Source organism: Cibotium barometz, chromosome 43 (assembly GCF_041138505.1).
Source record: "Cibotium barometz isolate CiBa-2024 chromosome 43, ASM4113850v1, whole genome shotgun sequence".
Classification (NCBI taxonomy): domain Eukaryota; kingdom Viridiplantae; phylum Streptophyta; class Polypodiopsida; order Cyatheales; family Cibotiaceae; genus Cibotium; species Cibotium barometz.
The window spans coordinates 40,959,966-40,978,332 of NC_141088.1; the positions used below are offsets into that span (position 1 = coordinate 40,959,966).

General features: G+C 41.4%; 1 protein-coding gene across 1 annotated transcript; it reads right to left on the minus strand.

Annotated features, from left to right (window-relative positions):
• Positions 1-11,684: 11,684 nt before the first annotated feature.
• On the minus strand, positions 11,685-12,232 carry LOC147613919 (signaling peptide TAXIMIN 1-like). Its single transcript, XM_086781257.1, has 2 exons — positions 12,037-12,232; positions 11,685-11,915 (listed from the first exon to the last, which is right to left on the minus strand). The coding sequence occupies exons 1-2, from the start codon at positions 12,129-12,131 to the stop codon at positions 11,792-11,794; spliced, it is 219 nt and encodes a 72-aa protein (XP_086637383.1). The 5' UTR covers positions 12,132-12,232; the 3' UTR covers positions 11,685-11,791.
• Between the last annotated feature and the right edge of the window lie 6,135 nt (positions 12,233-18,367).

Here is an 18,367-nt window from a genome sequence, read left to right on the forward strand (position 1 = left end):
TCTTCGATTGCTCAAACCCAATGAAGCCAAGTATAGTACCTACTATGACAAGGAACTTTTGGCTGTTATCCATGCCCTTAAAATATAGAAGCATTATCTCATGGGATATGAAGTACTAATAAAGATGGATCAATAGGCTATCAAGCACTTGTTGACCCAATCTTTAATATCGGATTGCCATATACAATGGGCTTAATTTTCACCCTAATATCAACCAAGCCGTGTTAATGTAGTTACTGATGCTCTTAGTCGTCTCACAGACCTCTTGATGATAACCAAAGTTATGTCTGCAATTCTAATTCATTTGATGAACTTAAACATGCTTATTTGAATAATGTGTCTGCTATTCAAGTGTAATCTTTTGATGCCATGATTGACTCATATGTTGATGATCCAGATTTTTCACTTACATATGGAATGCCATACATGCTAACAATTCTTTGCAAAAACTGATTATTCTTATGCAAATGGATTTTTATTCTTTCAAAAGAGACTTTGCATCACTGAACCATTTAGAGAACTAGCCATAACTGATAATCATGCTCCTATATATATGGGACATAGAGGAATTCAATCCATATTAGCTGCATGTAAAGAATATTTCTTTTGGCCTAACATGAAACATGACATTGCAAAATTTGTGTTTGAATGTATTGTTTGCCAAAGAATTAAACGCCATCATGGTAAACCTTTTGGTTTTTTAATGCCCGTACCTATTTCCAAAGGTCCATGGGAACATATTTCAATGAATTTTATTACTGGCTTGCCGACTACCTCCTCTCATAAATGACATGATATGGGCCATAGTTGATAGATTTAGCAAGCAAGAATACTTTGTACCTTGCAAGAAGACCTTGTCTGCCCCTCAAGTGCAAAGCTATTCATTAAGACTATCTTTCCTCACCATGGCTTTCCCAAAGTCATTCTCTCTGACTGAGATGGTCGCTTTTGCAATCATTTTTGGGTTGCTTTATTTAAGAACTTAGGTTCTAAAATGGACTTTATATCCACTTTCCACCCAGAAAGTAATGGCCAGACTGAAGCTACCAAACAACACTATTATGGATCTTCTTAGATCCTACACTATTAAGACTGACCCTCTAATTGGGATCAACATTTGTCTTTAGTACTTCAATTTTCTTATAACAATACCCCCCATTCGGCTACTGGTCGAGCTCCCTTTGAAATTGTCTATGGCAAGAAACTTTCCATTCTTGTCTCTACCATAATTAGTGATGTTCCCATAGTGATCTTCATAATTCGCCGACTGAGGCAACACATTTATTTAGTGCCGATTCGCTGACTGAGGTAGCACATTCATTTAGTGCCGATTTGTTGATTGCCGGCGACGGCAGCACATTCGTTTAGTGCCGATTCGTCGACTGAGACAGCACGTTGATTTAGTGCCGATTCGCTGACTGAGGCAGCACATTGATTTAGTGCCAATTTGCCAACTAAGGCAATGCATTAGCATGAGGTTGGCCATCCTTGCTTTTGTTTATTTCACACAACTGAGGACAGTTGCTTTTTAACCTCGTGGTATGTTATGGAAATGAGAATTATGGAATTATTTGATATTTTATGTGATATTTATGGTACAGTCATTTTCCACATGGTCGTGAGTGGCTACACGCGAGAGTGTGGAGCAGTGGTCGCATCATGGTGGGCGGATAAGTGAGATTTTGGTGAGGAGATCAGTGCACGGAGTAGCATGGGTGCGATGGATTTTGGACAGTGCGACCGTCGTATTTTGATGTGCAACGATGGTCGCCCGCCCATAGTTTCATTTAATTAAATTGCTACAATTTTAATGTAAATAGACAAGCTTGGGGACCAAGTTACTTTTTGATATTAATGGCCTAAAGTGGAATGCATCAAGATATATTTGTGAGCACTTGCTTTTTGCTAATACATAAATACATGCATGAGGAAGCGTGCTCACTCATGCATGGGGGGAGATTGAACCCACTCTTTTTGTCATGCATAGTTGCTATATTTATCTCCTTCTTGTTTATTTGAAAAGCTTGATGCTATGGTTATGAAGGTATATTGACAACAATTGTTGCACCACTACAAAAAAAATTTATTTAAGATGTGCACGCACATTTCCTTCAGTGGACACACGTTTCTATATGTGCACATATGTTTATATCTTAACATGCACGTTCATATCTATGCATGCACATTTCCATCTACGCATGCACGTTCACATGTGTGCATGCATGTTTCCATGTGTGCATGTTTCCATCTCATCACTCATGTTTCCATGTGTGCATGCATGTTTCCATGTGTGCATGCATGTTTCCATCTCATCACTCATGTTCGAAGTTCTGAATATATGTACATCCGTTCCCAATATTGGTCTGCAAACGTACGTATCCACCATGTACACACATTCCCAAGTAAAATACTATAAAAGTAGAGGGTCCCCCTCTCATTTTCCACTATTTTCTCTGCACCTAGCCAAACTATTGCTAGTTTTTTCTAGCCTTGTCTCTACCTTTTAGCCCTCAACATCCTCCACTCTCATCATGGTGACTGTTGAGGCCTCAGAGACCTCTTCTGACTTAGTGCTCCTTACTCCCACACTAAGAAGAGGAAGGCCACCAAAGGCGTGAAGCTACTAGAATATCAGGTAGCTTCCACCAACTTCTCCCCACTTAGCATAGAGTTGCTTCGAGAAGTCAGCACAACTGCATCTAGTCGGACAAGAAGGTTGAGCACAACCGCATCTAGTCGGACGACAAGAAGGTTGAGCACAAGCGCACACTTACCATACCAGGAGTGTTACCAGATCATAAGGAACTCATACTCGACTTGGAAGCCTAGCTTCTCTCATCCCACTTGGGACCCCGACCTCAATAATTGTTTTTGCTTTATCTCTTCTTAACCATGCTGGCAAATCTCCTTTGACCACGAGCTCCACAGTATCTGCGCCAACCCAACTAGCAAATTCGGGGTCGCTATATGATCCTCACCAAAGTCCTCTACTATGCCGCGGGCTCAACCTCGGTCATGCTATTGAGACAACTCCCCGAATCACAAGAAGTAGAAGCTAGACCAAGTGGCCACCTGTGTGAGTGAAACATTGTTAGATTTATAGAGACCAACCTCATGGATACCCTGACCTAGGTGGCAAGAAATTGCCCATGCCATAGGGCCAAGTGCTAGTCACGCGATCATGCTAAGCTTGCCCTATTGATTGGACCATCCCAACAGTTATGTCCCGCTTGCCCATAAACATCCCCGAAAGTGCCAAGAGAGCAATCCACTTCAAAAATAGGCCCTTTTCTACATCTCATCAGACATAGGATATCACAGAGGCACACCACTAGATCTAGGAAGACAATCTCTCCTTTGTATTTGAATCTTTTCACAGGCCCTTTTCCACTCACAATATGGCTACCTTCTTCCAGATTTCCCCGACTAACTTTTCCTCACTTCTCCAGTGAGACATGATAGCTTGCATGGCTTAGTAAAAGGAGCAAACTGGTGTAGTACAATAAGCCCTCCTTTTGGCATGATTTCCTTTCCCAACTAAATACCCATAAGAATACGGCCATTGCTCAATGACAGGTTATAGGTCTATACCCTAGAGGAGGCTGACTCTAGGATTGCCTTCCTCTAGTGTGAGCTGGCATTCCTCTTCACACATGGAGGTCAAAGGGGCCAAGCCGCCAGAGCAGCCCAAACCCAAGAAGAGCTCACTCGAGCCACTATCAAACTTTAAAGAGCTAAGACAATAGCATGCAACCAAAAAAAATTGTAGATGAAGTCCACAATGAGGTTCGAGCACCACAAGGACTTTTGGAGGGAACTAGATGCCAAGGATGCTACCAGTTCTCATCTTGAGTAACTTTTCATAACTCAAGCACCCCAACCCGAGCAGCTAAAGCAGCCACCCCCAAGAAGAAGGTGGACTTCTTGATGGACACAGCCACCATGGACCTCCCAAACCTCGCCATCCCCCCCCCAAACGACCCTCAAGCCTCCTTGAGCTCCAACGCACCTCACCCTCTAACTCAACCTCCTCCAACACAACAACATCATATTCCTCGATGAGGAGAGTGGTTGGGCATTGTACAAATGAGTATTGTATATAAGACATTTTGACTAATAAGAAAACACATAATCCCATTCTCACAATTGAGTTTGAGTCTCCTTGTGTTTGTGATTAAGTCTCCTTGTGTTTGTGATTGAGTTGCTTGTATGTTTTTCTCTTCTTCCTTATATTGCATACATGCTTAGGGGTTCTATGGATGAGTGACAACGTTGATGTATGCTCTCTTCTCTCTCTTTCCTTCTCTTGTCTACTCTTTCCAAGCTCACTTAACGTGGCATAGGTGAGGTTGAGCTTTCTAGAGCTCTCTCTCTCTCTCTCTCTCTCTCTCTCTTCTTCCATATTGTATACATGCTTAGGGATTCTGTGGATGAGTGACAATGTTGAAAGAGTGCATAGAGCGGAAGCAAATAAGCACTAGAGTGTGCTGAGTAGAGAGTGCAAGAGAGAGAGAGGTATGGAGAAACTATGCTGAATATACTGAAGTGATACAGTCCCAAGAAAGAGACAAAAATAGTTTCAAAAGTGAGGGAGCAAAAGAAAGACTAGGCAAGATGGAAAAGTGAGAGGCTAGTCCACCTATTTATAGGTAAGAAGGACTGGCTGACTAGACATACAAATACTGGCCGACTAGACATGATATAGCTGGCCAATTGGGAAAATACATCCAGACTGGGGGGAAAAACCAAAAAAATATATAAAAAAGGGGTGGCCAGCCACAATCAAGGGCCATGAAAAAGGGACCAAAAGGGACACCAAACATGGGAAAAAACTGGGGATGAATGTGCTAACACCCCCTCTCAGCCAGATGTTGAACATACTTCGAGAAGCCGACGATGAGGAGCCAAGGAAGCCTAAGAAACTGGCTTGGTGTGAACAAATCTGCAACATTCTCCCTCGGGGGGGTCACTCACAAAAAATGTGAATATCACGTGCGTTCAACAGAAGCATAATTTTAATTTATGAAACTTACAGAAATATATTTACATAAGGGTATGATTTAATTTTTTTTCAAAAAAATTTACAGATTCATAAAGAAAAGGGGATATTATATAGATTAAAAAATTCACAAATAAGGGATTTAAAATATAGGCCTTGAACGCACGTGATAGGTATATTTTACATATAGTGACTCCCCCGAGCATTCTCCAGTGAAGGACAATACTCCAAACGCAAATCTCCAGCAAGAACCCATTCACGAACATAGTGATACTGTATCTCAATGTGTTTCGTATGAGCATGAAATACAGGGTTCTTGTTGTGCTGGAGATTTGGATGAGAAATAACTCAATAAACTGACTGCAAAACACACGTCCAATCGGGAGTAGGTCAACCAAACCAAATAGCCGACAAGAACCCGATACTCTCCCTGATTAATCCTTGGAGGAGAAGCATCAAGAAGAGAGAGCTTCTCACTAGTATCCATAGGAGAAGATACTGGTTTGTATCGAGTCATCTGAAATCTATCAAGAATCTGCCTTATGTAACTGCTAAGAGAAGAAAATACCCTTTGAGGTCTGCCAATCTTAAAGCCAAGAAAATAATGTAGAAGGCCAAGATCCATCATCTCAAAATATGTCTCCAAAGCGTTCATGAGTGAATGGATCCTCATAGAATAAGAACCTGTAAAGATGCGGTCATTAACATAGACCACAATGATAACAATCAACCCCCTCTCAACAAGGAGGATGTAAAGGTATGAATCTACATGAGAACGGCATAGGTCGAGCTTCTGAAAGAACTCATCAGTCTGCTAGTACTACCAAGATCGCGGAGCCTGCTTCAGACCATATAAAGCTTTCTTCAGCTGGTACACCTGATCCTGTTTGCTTAGAACAACAAATCCCAGCGTGATGAACATAAACCTCCTGTGTAAGCTCTCCATTCAAGAAAGCCGACTTGACGTCCATTTGGAATACGGGCCATCTATGATGTCCTGTAAGAGCAAGAATGGTGCAAATGGTAGTCATCCGGGCCATCGGAGGGAAGGTCTCATCGAAGTCGACTCTAGGGCGCTGAGCATAACCCCTAGCAAACAACCTCGCCTTGTGCTTTTCCAAGCTGCCATCAGCTTGAAACTTCGATTTGAAGATCCAACGCACACCAATCACCTTACGCTGTAGTGGCCTAGGCACCAAAATTTAAGTGCCATTCCGTTCAATAGCATCTAGCTCTTCCTGCATAGCACAATGCCAAGGCTCATGAAAGAGCCTCGTCCACAAAAGTGGGATCAGAAGGACCATGAATGATAGAGGACATAAGAGCATAGTTAACAAACATGTTGCCCTAATGAATTTGTTTCCCTGAAACTTTGGAAGATCGCCTGAGAGAACTAGGCGAAGGAGCAGAAGGCTCACGTAACAACCCAGAATCGCAAACTATCTAATAGTACCATCCAGGAACAGATATACTCGAACTCGCTGGAGGAGGAGCAGAGTCATCATCATCTGATTGAGAATCCACAGCTGGAGGTGTAACAGAAGCAGAGGGAGGAGGAGGCGGAGGCGGAGGTAGAAGAAGATCATCACCCCCCTCTGAAGATGTAGGAGTCTCGTCGAACACCACATCATGGCTCACAACAACTTTGCTGGCCTGAGGATCATAAAGACGATATGCCTTGGACACAGTGCTGTATCCGAGAAAAGTCATGCACTAAGACTTCAAGTCCAACTTGGAGCGATGCTCCTTTGGCACATGAACATACGTCAAACAACCAAATATCTGGAAATGAACAAAAAAGGGCTTCTCACCATGGAAAGCCTTATATGGAGTTTTATCCTTGAAGAGCAGCAGTAGGAGACCTATTCTGAATGTAGATAGCAGTAGAAACGGTCTTAGCCCAGAAACGTGGAGGTAATGAAGAATGCTCAAGCATAGCATGGGCCATCTCCATATTGGTCCTATTCTTCCTCTCTGCAACTCCATTCTGTGATGGAGTATATGCTATAGTAAGCTGTCTCTGAATGCCATGGGTCCTGCAATATTGCTGAAACTCCTGGGATGTGAACTCACCCCCTTTGTCGGTGTCCTGAGAGCCTTTACCGAGGAACCGGTCTCTTTTTCCACCTCAACTCTCCAATCACAAAAGTGCTGAAAAGCCTCATCCTTGGTCTTCAGAAAGAAAACCCAAGTATATATGGAGAAGTCATCCACCATCACGAGCATGTACAATGCCTTACTCAAAGACACGGTACTCATAGAACCACATAAGTCTGCATGAACAAGAGCAAGTGATGACGAAGATCTGTGTGTAGCCTCCTTCGAAAAGGCGGCTCGGTGTTGCTTCCCTTGTAAACAAGAGGAACAAGTAGCAGATGGAGCCTTGATGGTCAGTAAACCCTCAACCAACCCATCCTCCTTCGAAGATTGCTATAGAAGCTGATAACTCAAATGGCCAAACCGAGCATGCCAAAGAGCAGAAGAAGAACCAGAAGAAAGCAGAGCGGTCAACTTGTACCGACCACTATCTTGGACTCCCTGAGCCAAGATGCTACTAGTCTCTTTATCACACGAATGAGATAACGAGATAACGAGAGAAGATCTCCTCCATACCCTGAGCTATAAGAGCACTCAACACTGACAAAAGGTTAAATTCCAAATCTAGAATGTACAGAATGTTAGAGAAGTACCTCTTGTCCTCTCGGAAGAGCAAAAGATGGGGATGGGAATGTACATAACGAGAGAAGATCTCCTCCATACCCTGAGCTGTAAGAGCACTCAACACTGACAAAAGGTTAAATTCCAAATCTAGAATGTACAGAACGTTAGAGAAGTACCTCTTGTCCTCTCGGAAGAGCAAAAGATGGGGATGGTGCCATTTCCATACACTGTCATGGAAGAAGAATCACCCAAAGTGATCTCGCCTGACTTGGTAGTGAAGTCCTCGAACCAATCTCAATGGGGTGTCATGTGAGCAGTAGCACCGCTATCCACAATCCACGACCGCGACGACTGAGAAGTCACAAGAGCAAGTATACGATGAGTACCTGCTAATAGAAGAATACCATCATCCTTCTTGGTATGAGACACCACTATAGAGGAAGAGTTCTTTGCTTCTTCATCCCGCTTCTTCTTGTGACATTGGGGAGATTTATGACCCTTCTTGCCACAATAATGACACTCAATGTCCTTGTTTTTATAATATTTAGTTTTGTCTCTATCTTTGTCATTATCCTTGGAGTTCTTGTCAGAACTCCCTTTCCCTTTCTTCTGTTGATTCTTTCCTTTATCTCATACAGCCAAAGCTCCATTAGAACCACCAAAGGTGCCAGTCCACTCCTCAAAGCGAGACTCAATCTGAATAATGGAGGGGAGAACTTCCTCCCAAGTAACTACTTGACGAGGAGAAGAAACAAGAGACTGGAAATAAGCATCAAACCTTTTTGGAAGCTTGGAGAGAAGCCGAATAGCCATATCCTCTGTAGAGATATCCTTGCCACAAACAACAAGCTTGTCCTTAAGATCTTTCATCTTCGAGATGAAAGCATCTAATGATGGAAAGGTAGAAACTGACAAGTTCATAAGTTGCTTTTCCAACGCCAAATTTAACCCGAAGACTTAATCTCATAGAGATCTGCAAATGCCTTCCAGACGTCATGTGCAGCATCTGTTGTATGCACATGAGAGAGAACGGAATCTTGATAGTTTAACATCAGAAAGGAGAAAACACGACGATCATTCGCCTGCCAAATATCAATCTATGCCTGAGTCACACCACCGGAAGTAATGGTGGGAGGGGTGGCATTGGAGGGGTGGCATTGGCAGGTGTAATAAGCCAATCCTAGAGATCCACGCCACACGCAAGGTTGATTTCACCTTCACCTTCCACAAAGTGTAGTTGGAACCATCCAACTTTGCAGACTCCTCAGAGAACATATGAAGTGTAGTCGGTGTAGCCAGCACAAAAGCTTGGGCTTAATCCCAAAAATATGCACAATCTCGGAAGGAGTGTCCACCACAGGTACCAAGGTTGCCACCAAAGCCAGAACCACCACAATACCCCCTCTGCAAAAGGAAATGTCCACTAGAGAGGAAAACGCAACCAAAGAGGGGATGCTGTCTTGAAAAACCAGGCCGCCTAGCTCCAAACTCCAAGTAGAAGAAAACGTTGATGAGAAATTACCTTCAAGCTGTAAGCGATAAAGACAAACTGAAGGAAAGCAATTAGCAACAGCTGCCCAAAAAACGCAGCATCTAGAGGGCTGCAAATTTGAGAAAAATGCAGAGGTGAAGGGGCTGTAGATAGGGCTGAATATGGGGTAGCAGAGGGAATCATTGAACCAAGAGCAATGATACCATGAAAGAGTGCACAGAGCGGAAGCAAATAAGCACTAGAGTGTGCTAAGTAGAGAGTGCAAGAGAGAGAGATGGAGCAACTATTCTGAATATACTGAAGTGATACAGTCCCAAGCAAGAGACAAAAATAGTTTCAAAAGTGAGGGAGCAAAAGAAAGACTAGGCAAGATGGAAAAGTGAGAGGCCAGCCCACGTATTTATAGGTAAGAAGGGCTAGCTGACTGGACATGCTAATACTAGCCGACTGGACATGATATAGCTGGCCGACTGGGAAAATACATCCAGCTTGAGGAAAAAACCCAAAAAAATATATAAAACAAGGGTGGCCAGCCCACAATCAAGGGCCATGAAAAAGGGACCAAAAGAGACACCAAACATGGGTAGAAACTGGGGCTGAATGCGCTAACAAATGTTGATGTATGCTCTCTTATCCCTCTTTCCTTCTCTTGTCTATTCTTTCACGCTTTCACTTACCATGGCATAGAAGTAGAGATTGAGCTTCCTATAGCTCTCTCTCTCTCTCTCTCTCTCTCTCTCTCTCTCTCTCTCTCTCTCTTTGATCCCCACCCATTTCCAAAGTTCCTTTGTGATGACAACAAAGGAGGCAAGCCTAGCCCTCCACAAGAGAGAGTTACTCTACCAAGAGTGGCTTGAGGTAGAAGCTGGTATGACCCTTACATTCTCCTCTCCTTCTCTTTATCTTGCAAGGCTTGAGTGTTCTCTCCCACGAATATCTTTATTGTCCTTTGTGAGAGGAACCACATCGAAGGCCGTTCTCTTCTTGTCTCCATCTAGGCAAAGAGAGCTCTTTCTTTACTCCCATAGCCCTGGAGCATTTTGATATGACAACGAAGTGAGGACACAATGGACTAGCTAGCACATTGACATCAAGGAGTCGCATTTGCAGCTTGAAGGCACTTGATTCAGCAAGGCTAAGGTAAGCACTTGACTTAAAACACCATGCTAGAGCAAGTGGTCCGGTATGAACCAACCAATGACCTAAACAGACCTTAAATCAATACTTATTTTTGAAAGGGAAGTGGATACACCTCACTCTTACAACATTTTTCTCAAGGTGGAAGGTGCAAAACCCAAGGTTCACTTTACAAAATAGATCAAGCAACGCCAAGTAAGCATTGCTCCATAGTGGAGGACTTGGAATACGAATTTGAGAATGAACCCCATCTTTATTTGATTATATGTTTAATGGACCTGCCCAACCTATTCTTGAAGGTACAATTATATGTTTAATGGACTTGCCACCCAACCTATTATTGAAGGTACAATTACCATACCTTATATAATGGTAGGTCCAAGTCTACCTCCTATATTGAGACTCCTTGTGAGAGTGAGTGATGTCAACCTAGAGACATCACTAGACTCTCTTCGTTCCTATCATCCTAAACTAGCAATTCGAGCTTATGGGGAAAATCTTTATGCCATTGAATGGAATGAAAGCTCCAAGCAGAAGCAACAAGAGCCAAACACCACCTCAAGATGAGAAACTAAGTACTCTAGACCAATACACAAATATCCACAAAGAATAACTAGGACACTACTATGAAGGTGATAAAACAAATGCCATGTTTTCCTCAAAGCATAAAATTTAAGAAGCTTCCACATCCTCACCAAGCATTGTTGGGAATGTGAAGTGGATCAATTTGACATAATGATCAAATTGGTTGATGGAACCATAGTTTATCCTTTGGGAATATTGATGGAACCATAATTTCACCTTTGGGAATATTTCCTAATTTGAGGATCAAAATGAATGGCTTAACCTTAACACACACATTTCCTCTCAAATTTCATTAAGAGAAAAGAACCAAGTTTAGTGTAATCGCGTTGCTTCAAATGTATAAAAATATGCTTGAAAATTCAAGTTAAAAATTAGCAAATTATGATACGTTGTAGATTTAAAAAACCTTCGATTTCCAAACATTTTCTTTCAAAAGACTTTCCTTAATTTGAAAAAAAAAGATTGACCTTTACATAAAATAGTTTTTTATCCACATTGCTCTCAAATATGCTCGTCTCGTAAGAATCAACATCACTATATTTCACAACCCTCATGACAAGAAGAATTTTGATAATCTTTGATAAAGAATATTATTTGTTTGTTCTCATTCCATCGTAGTTGAAAATTCGAGCCTTGAGGGTTTTTTTCCCATTTTCAAAAATAACAAAATCATCTATGATTCTAAATTACATTGTTTTTTTTTTTGGGGGGGGGGGTGTTCAAACAAAAGCACAAACTAAGGCCTACACATGGCATTAAAAAAGCATAAATTTTATTAATCACAAGGCGAAGATATTTGACAATAATAAATAACCGCGCAAATCAAGTGTGTAAGAATGAATTAGGGTCCATGGATCTACCATGTACAAAAAAAAAATTGAAGAAGTATACAAAAAAGCATGTGTACACACGATTGTCTAACACGGGATTTTTGAGGTAAACCATTCCATGACATGGAGCGGCGCCTTAATCAGAGCCAAGGCAAGGTTGATGATGGCAGCGACACAGATGCAACAGGGGCATACGCAGCTCAACACGATCCTGCAGAAAGCAACAAGGGATTAATGAATAATTGTGAGCTAAACGAAGCTCTAATTGATGAGATCTCGGCTCTGACTGTTGCTCATTCTGAAGCAATGGAAGAGCGTGTGTTTATACATACCCGACGACCCAGATGATGGCGCCCAAGAGGGAGAGCAAGATGGCTAGCAGGGCGAAGGGCAGGCCCAGCAGGAAGCCGAGAGGTCGGCACTCCATGGTGGGTTGAGATTAGATCAGAGCAGGTTTTGTGCTTACAGACGAACAAATTGTTGGGAATTGGAAGCTTGACCGGCGAATATCTTTATATTGCACAAGAACAAGCAGAAGACGATGGCTTCAGGATCTTGACCTCTTCAACTCTTAACCCCACACGTTTTTCCTTGCACGGCACCAAAGACTTTCCTTTTGCGTAACATATAAACTACCTCTCTCCACATCCGCCGACCGCACTAGTGATGTGTAAACTTCACACACAATACATGTGTGCAACATATTTTTTGCATTTGCTTTTCATTAATTAATGCGATGGGACAGACGATAAACGTTTAAAATCTGGTATTTTGACTAAGGTTGCGCGGGGTAGGTGGAGGTAGGTGGAGTCAGGCGGCATGCATGGTCGACATGTGTGCTAGAAGATTTTGGAATATGTGTGCTTTGGGCGGTAGATGTGCTCCTTCTCCTCCGACGTCATTCCCTTGTGGTTCGACACTAGGAGGTGTTGCTCCTGTTGTGGGCGGTTGTTCGTGTTGGTCACACAGAGGAGCGGGTCCTCCTCACATGGAGGCTCCTCCTTGCTGGTTGGCATCGTTTTAATATGTTTTTATTCCATGCGTGTTTGCATAGGTGTTTACATTGTCGACTGGAATGTTCTACAAGTATGTGTGGAGGTACTACATTTGTTTCGACGTTGCATGTTGCAGTGTGATGGCCTTGTCAGCTATTGCTATGCTTGGCTTGTTTAAGTGTTGTCGTTCCCGTGATTGTGTTCCTCTTCTGATGTTGTAGGTGGCAGATATGTTTCTGAAAATCCTTTATATACAACTTGCAATGTTTGGTTGCCATATTCTCGTCAGCATGGCTGAGCCATACATAAACTCCTCCAAAGGAAAAGCTACAGAGTTTTTGAGAGTGATCAGTGAGGGAGATGACTTCATACCGATGCCTCCATGGCATGAGCTTACTATTAATGAAGCCTTCATGTAAACCGCTTTCTTTGATAAGTGAGTAGTATATATGCTCCACTGTACATAATAAAAGTTTTTGTGAAGAAATAAAATGTGTTGACCTTCTATGACCTTGTTTCATCAATAAGTACGTGTCACTTACATACGCTTATGTAAGGTCTGCCCCTTTATTAATTAATGCCCACGGCAATGGGCATTAATTAATATGCACCATCAACAAAATTGTGAATATACACCATCGACAAAATTGTGCGTATATAATATTATTCGCAAAATTACATAATATTATCCTCAAAATTCCCACCCCATTCAACCTATATATAATATTATTCTCAAAATTATATAATATTATTCACACCGCATTCACCATGAAATTAGTAGTGTAGAATTGTGACTTCGCACATAAAGAACCATGTAGAGCCTTCTTTAGGAAATATCTTTACCTTACTTCAATACTTTCTTGCCATTGTTTGAAAAGGCAATAGGTCATTTGGAACAAACAAATTCTTCATACTTTCATCAAATTATAACTATTTTTTGAGAATTTTGACGAGGCATATTTCCTTTTCCCATCTACTTAAATCTGTTTGAGGAGTTGTTTTTAAAGAATGAGCAAGCTCTAGGTTAAATCCAGCCTAATTATTCTCAAACACTAGTTCAGACTAGTAGTTATTATATGTATAATATTTATATTACAAAAATATTAGTCTTGTGGGTATGGCATTAGGTTTGCTATGGTTTCAAAGACATATAAAATGCCCAAATGATTTGTCCACCCTACCCCAAGAAAACAAAATAAATCTTTGACATATGGTAGAAAACCTTAGGGAAAATAATTGTTGCATGGTCACTTTCCAGAAAAATTGAAATTAGCCAACATAAGAAAGTACACTTGTATGTAGTAGAGAGGGGAGACGACGAAAGAAGGGCAATAGATGCAGAAGATGTGGAGAGAAGCTTGGAATGGGAAACACACTGAAGAGAAGTTTGTAGATAGTGAAGATTGGATTGCGTGTGAGCTGGACGTCAAGAAGAGAGTAGAGGAGAGAAATCAGGAAGTAGGTCGAACGGGCATGGAGAAGAAAAAGAGTCTAGAGGAGATAGATGGGAGAATGGTGTAGAAAAGAAGAGAGACGCTTGGGGAGTTCAATTCTGAAGAATTTTGTTGTGATTGTGTGAGCAAAAGAAGATGCATGCTTGTTTGAGTCGACTTGAGTTTTGCCCAGAGCAGAAGTTGCAAGGGTGAGAGGGTCTTGTAGGAGGTGGTTCCCTAAAACCTCTATGGTTGCAATTTTGTTAAAACTTGGATAGCTCAAAGACTTCATCAACAATCTTCTACAGTGTATGTTGGTGGGGCTGTCTGCAGTGTATGTTGGTGGCTGTTTGCAGTGTATGTTGGTGGCTGTCTGCAGTGTGTTGCTGCAATTATGGTGGTTGTTTCTAGTTCTTTGTGAAGTTGAAAATTATGAGTTTTTGTTGAGAAAATTGTGCAAAGGTTCCTTGGTTTTGTCATGTTCTCTTTTCCTTGTTGTATCCCCAAATCTCAGGGATGTTGAGATTGAATCAGTTTTATATATACACAGGGTAATCTGGTTGTGTTGGTTGATGAAATCTTATGTTTTTTTTTTGGTTTAGTCATGTTGTTTTGATGGAGTTTGTGAGGATAAAGTGAATGAAGAGCTGACTTTTGTTGAATTTATGTTTGAGAGATGGCAAGTTCCAAAGGAGGCATCTTGATTAGTTGTGTGTCAGCATAGGTTTGCTGAGGTTGTTAAAGTTTTGGTTTGGTCTTGCTTAACACCAGTGAGGTCTGGGTTGACAATCAAAAGCAGTCAAAAGCCAGTCTGACAAGTTGAGCATAGCTAGTGGTCTAGGTGCCAGTTTTATAGACTATGACAGGTCAGAAAGGAAAGGAGCTAGCCTAGATCAGCTAAGGCCCAATAGAGGTTAATCATGAGTATTCAAAAGTGTTTTTAATCTCTTTGTACTAAAGAGGAAAGTTTTGAGTTAGGTCCGATTGTTAGCTCTCCTATCACAGCAGTCGGGAAGAATTAAAGGAAAAGATGTTTCTGAGTCAGAAGACCATGAGCAGCAGTTATAGTGGGTGTAGAGAGATGAGTCTTGGTGGGGTTTGAGTGTTTTGAGGGTTTAAGAGGGTTTGTAGACTTAGAGGAGAGAAAGTATGCTCCAGTTGGGTTAGATTGGTTAGAAATCAGAATACAAGCTATTGGAGTCAGCAGTGAGACCTTGGTGTGGTATCTCTTTGACAGTGGAGCAATTTGGAAGTCAGGGAAGGTAAAAGGACCTGTGAGCGAAGAGTTCTACTTCAGTTTTGATAATTGGCTCAATCAAGACTATTTCAGACAGCTGGTTCTATCTTAGCCAATTCAAGCTTTGAGAATAGTATGATTGGAGGCTACTGTGTTAGGATCTTAGCTGCTATAGGCAGCTAAGATCCTCTAGGGTGATATCTTGATCAAATAAGTGTATCCTGAGAGTCGACAGATATCAAACGACACATGAGGAAAAAATTCTGTTTAGTTGAGGGCTTCTGAATTGGCTGGTTCTGTATCAGACTTGTGAGGCAGTTCCCAGTAGGTGAAGAATCAAGATGAGAGTATAACACAAGGGGTCTAGGAAGGACCTGGGGTTGTAGGTTTAAGGTTAGCTGACATTGGAAGACAATAGAGGATCCTGGAAGACTCATTTTGGACTAGGATTAGCATCAGAATTTGGAAGTAGGTATTCTATCAACATTTGATATGTTTGTGGCAAGCTGAGAGTATTTTTGGTTACCTAGTGGTCAGCTAGGGTTAGGAGAGGCTTTTAGGTGGATTGTTAGAGCTTTTGAAGATCAGATCTAACTGAGCAGGATGTCAAAAAGAGACGGCTATACAATTTGAAGAGCTTGGAGTGAGCTTAAGAGTGTACCTATGTTAGCTAAAGACCAGGGACATCAGCTGAGTGTACTGGTGCCTTAATTTGGTGTTTTGTGTTGGGTTGTGGCGCAATAGGTAATAGTTCCTCCTTATGGTGATGTGCTTTGGACAGGGCTTTAGAGGCAGGTTCTCGGACACATCAACGTGTTTTGGCAAAACTTTAGACAGTCCATTTTTTTAAAAAAAAGTGAATTTCAAAATTCTCAAACTTGTCTGGGGCATACATAGGGCCTTGAAACACAATATATTCACATGCACCTACAATTTGTGCGTATATTAGAGGCCTATTTAGATGATAGTGCATATATTTAGCTAGGTTCATATCCACATACACTAGGCTCAAGACCTTCGGTGGGATCACAGTTTAACATTGTACAAGGACCTGCACTAGGGGCCAGTGATACATTGTCAGATTTTGAGTCGATAGAAGGATCCCCAGTCCCAAGAAGTGAGAACTCTAACTAGGCCTCACTAGTCAAGCCAGATACTACTAGTCTTTTTGATCGTGTAGGTAGCAACCTCAGAGGTTCGGCCTCAACTGTTACCTCTGAACCAAATCTTACTACATACAGACCACATGATGAAGGAGTTGAGGTAAAATCTAGAGAGAACCCTAGTGTACTCTCATCGCGTAAGAAGGGAGCATTGATATCCCTGTCTATACATCCCCTGTTGCACCTAATGCAATTATGACCATCAAACCACTCCTTGCACAAGTGCTTATGCTTGATGTTAGAACATTAAAAGAAGTGCATATAGTAGCGGCACTAATCTAGGATGCTAGAGAAAAGGAAGAAGATACTTTGCAATTGGCACAGCAATGATTAGCAGCACAAATAGTTCAGTATGCCCAAAATGAGTCCCAAGCCACGATGACTACGCAAATAGTGCTCGAAAATCTTGACACAAGAAATAATATTACGTCTACCTCGGGGAAAGACCTAGTGTTATATGCACATTACGTGTGTATATACTAGGAGGCTACATTAGGCTTGTGAGCATGGGAGCATGGGAACAAGCTCTAGTGGAGCATGGGTTAGGACTAACCTTAAGGGTTAAGGTTAGGACTAACCTTAAGGGTTAAGGTTAGGGTTGGGCATCCAAGGGTCACACATGGGAGATGGAGAGTCAAGAGTCACTTGAGGGCCCTCCTATATAATAGGGACATGGGGCACACTCAAGGGGGGCTTAGGCTATGGTCTCTTGATGTTATCTTGAGGCTAGGTTATGTTATGCTCTCTTGTGTGTAGGTTATGTTATGCTCTCTTTTGTGTAGAGGATCATAACTACTCACCTACCATTTCACACTATAGCTACATGTTGCTGGATTAGAGTTATACCTCTTGATGGTATGGGACATCAAGGTAAAGGCATGATATACTTCATTATAATTCATGTGTGCATCCCTTGGACTCGGGGGTGGTTGGGTGGATGAGCTTATGCGTGATTTATGTATGTTTATGCATAACAATTATCTAGAGAGATCTTAGGGTTTTAACAGTGGTATCAGAGCAATCTCTAGTTAATTCTTGTTGATTTTTCTTTCTTATTGTAATTTTTAGCATTTTTTTGAAGTAAATTTTAATATTTACTAAATAAGCATGTTATTTTGTTGATTTGTGTTAATGATTTGCATGTGGATCATTGATATGGCAATTAAAACGCATGTTACTACTATTCAATGGACAAATCGACATTGCGGGGGAATTTCGTGAGTTTAATGCTATTTTTTCTATTTTTTATGGTTTAAAATAAGCATTAATGGAAAGTTTTACCAAAATCCACATATTTTATTATGGATAATTTTGGTAGAATGGATTCCCTGGATTTCTACAATTTTTAAAAAATTTTCCCTAATTTTTTTAAAATTTTTAAAGTGTTTTTATGATTATAAATATATATGTTTTACATTTTTACGGATTTTTCGCAGATATTCTTTCAATTTTCTACCAAATTACTGTGAAATGCAGAGTGGGGTAGTCAGTTGATGCATGAAATCCTCTTCGTCTCTCAAATCTAAATTTCTCTTCTATTTTTCTCTCGCCCATGTGAACACCTCTTTGATGGGACAAATTACTTAATTAACTTTTAATTAGGATTAAGCTAATTTAATCAAAAGTTAATCATCTCTGAGATATAACAGAGGAGGGGTGGTGAGAGAGATGAATAATTTGGAGAAGAAGGAGAGAGGAGAGTGGAGAGGGAGACCCTCCTCTCTCTGTCTCTCTCTCCCTCCCATAGTAATGCGCGCACGCCGTGGGGGAGGGGGGACTGCGCGGCAACCGCCGTCGGGCAACCCCCCGTAAAATTGAAATTATAAGCTTTATAA

Bases quoted from the DNA above. Each gene is read 5' to 3' on its own strand.
- LOC147613919 (XM_086781257.1), bottom strand. From the start codon at position 12,131: ATGGAGTGCCGACCTCTCGGCTTCCTGCTGGGCCTGCCCTTCGCCCTG. The intron at 11,916-12,036 runs GTATGTATAAAC...TGCTTTCTGCAG, and splicing joins GCCATCATCTGGGTCGTCGG to GATCGTGTTGAGCTGCGTAT.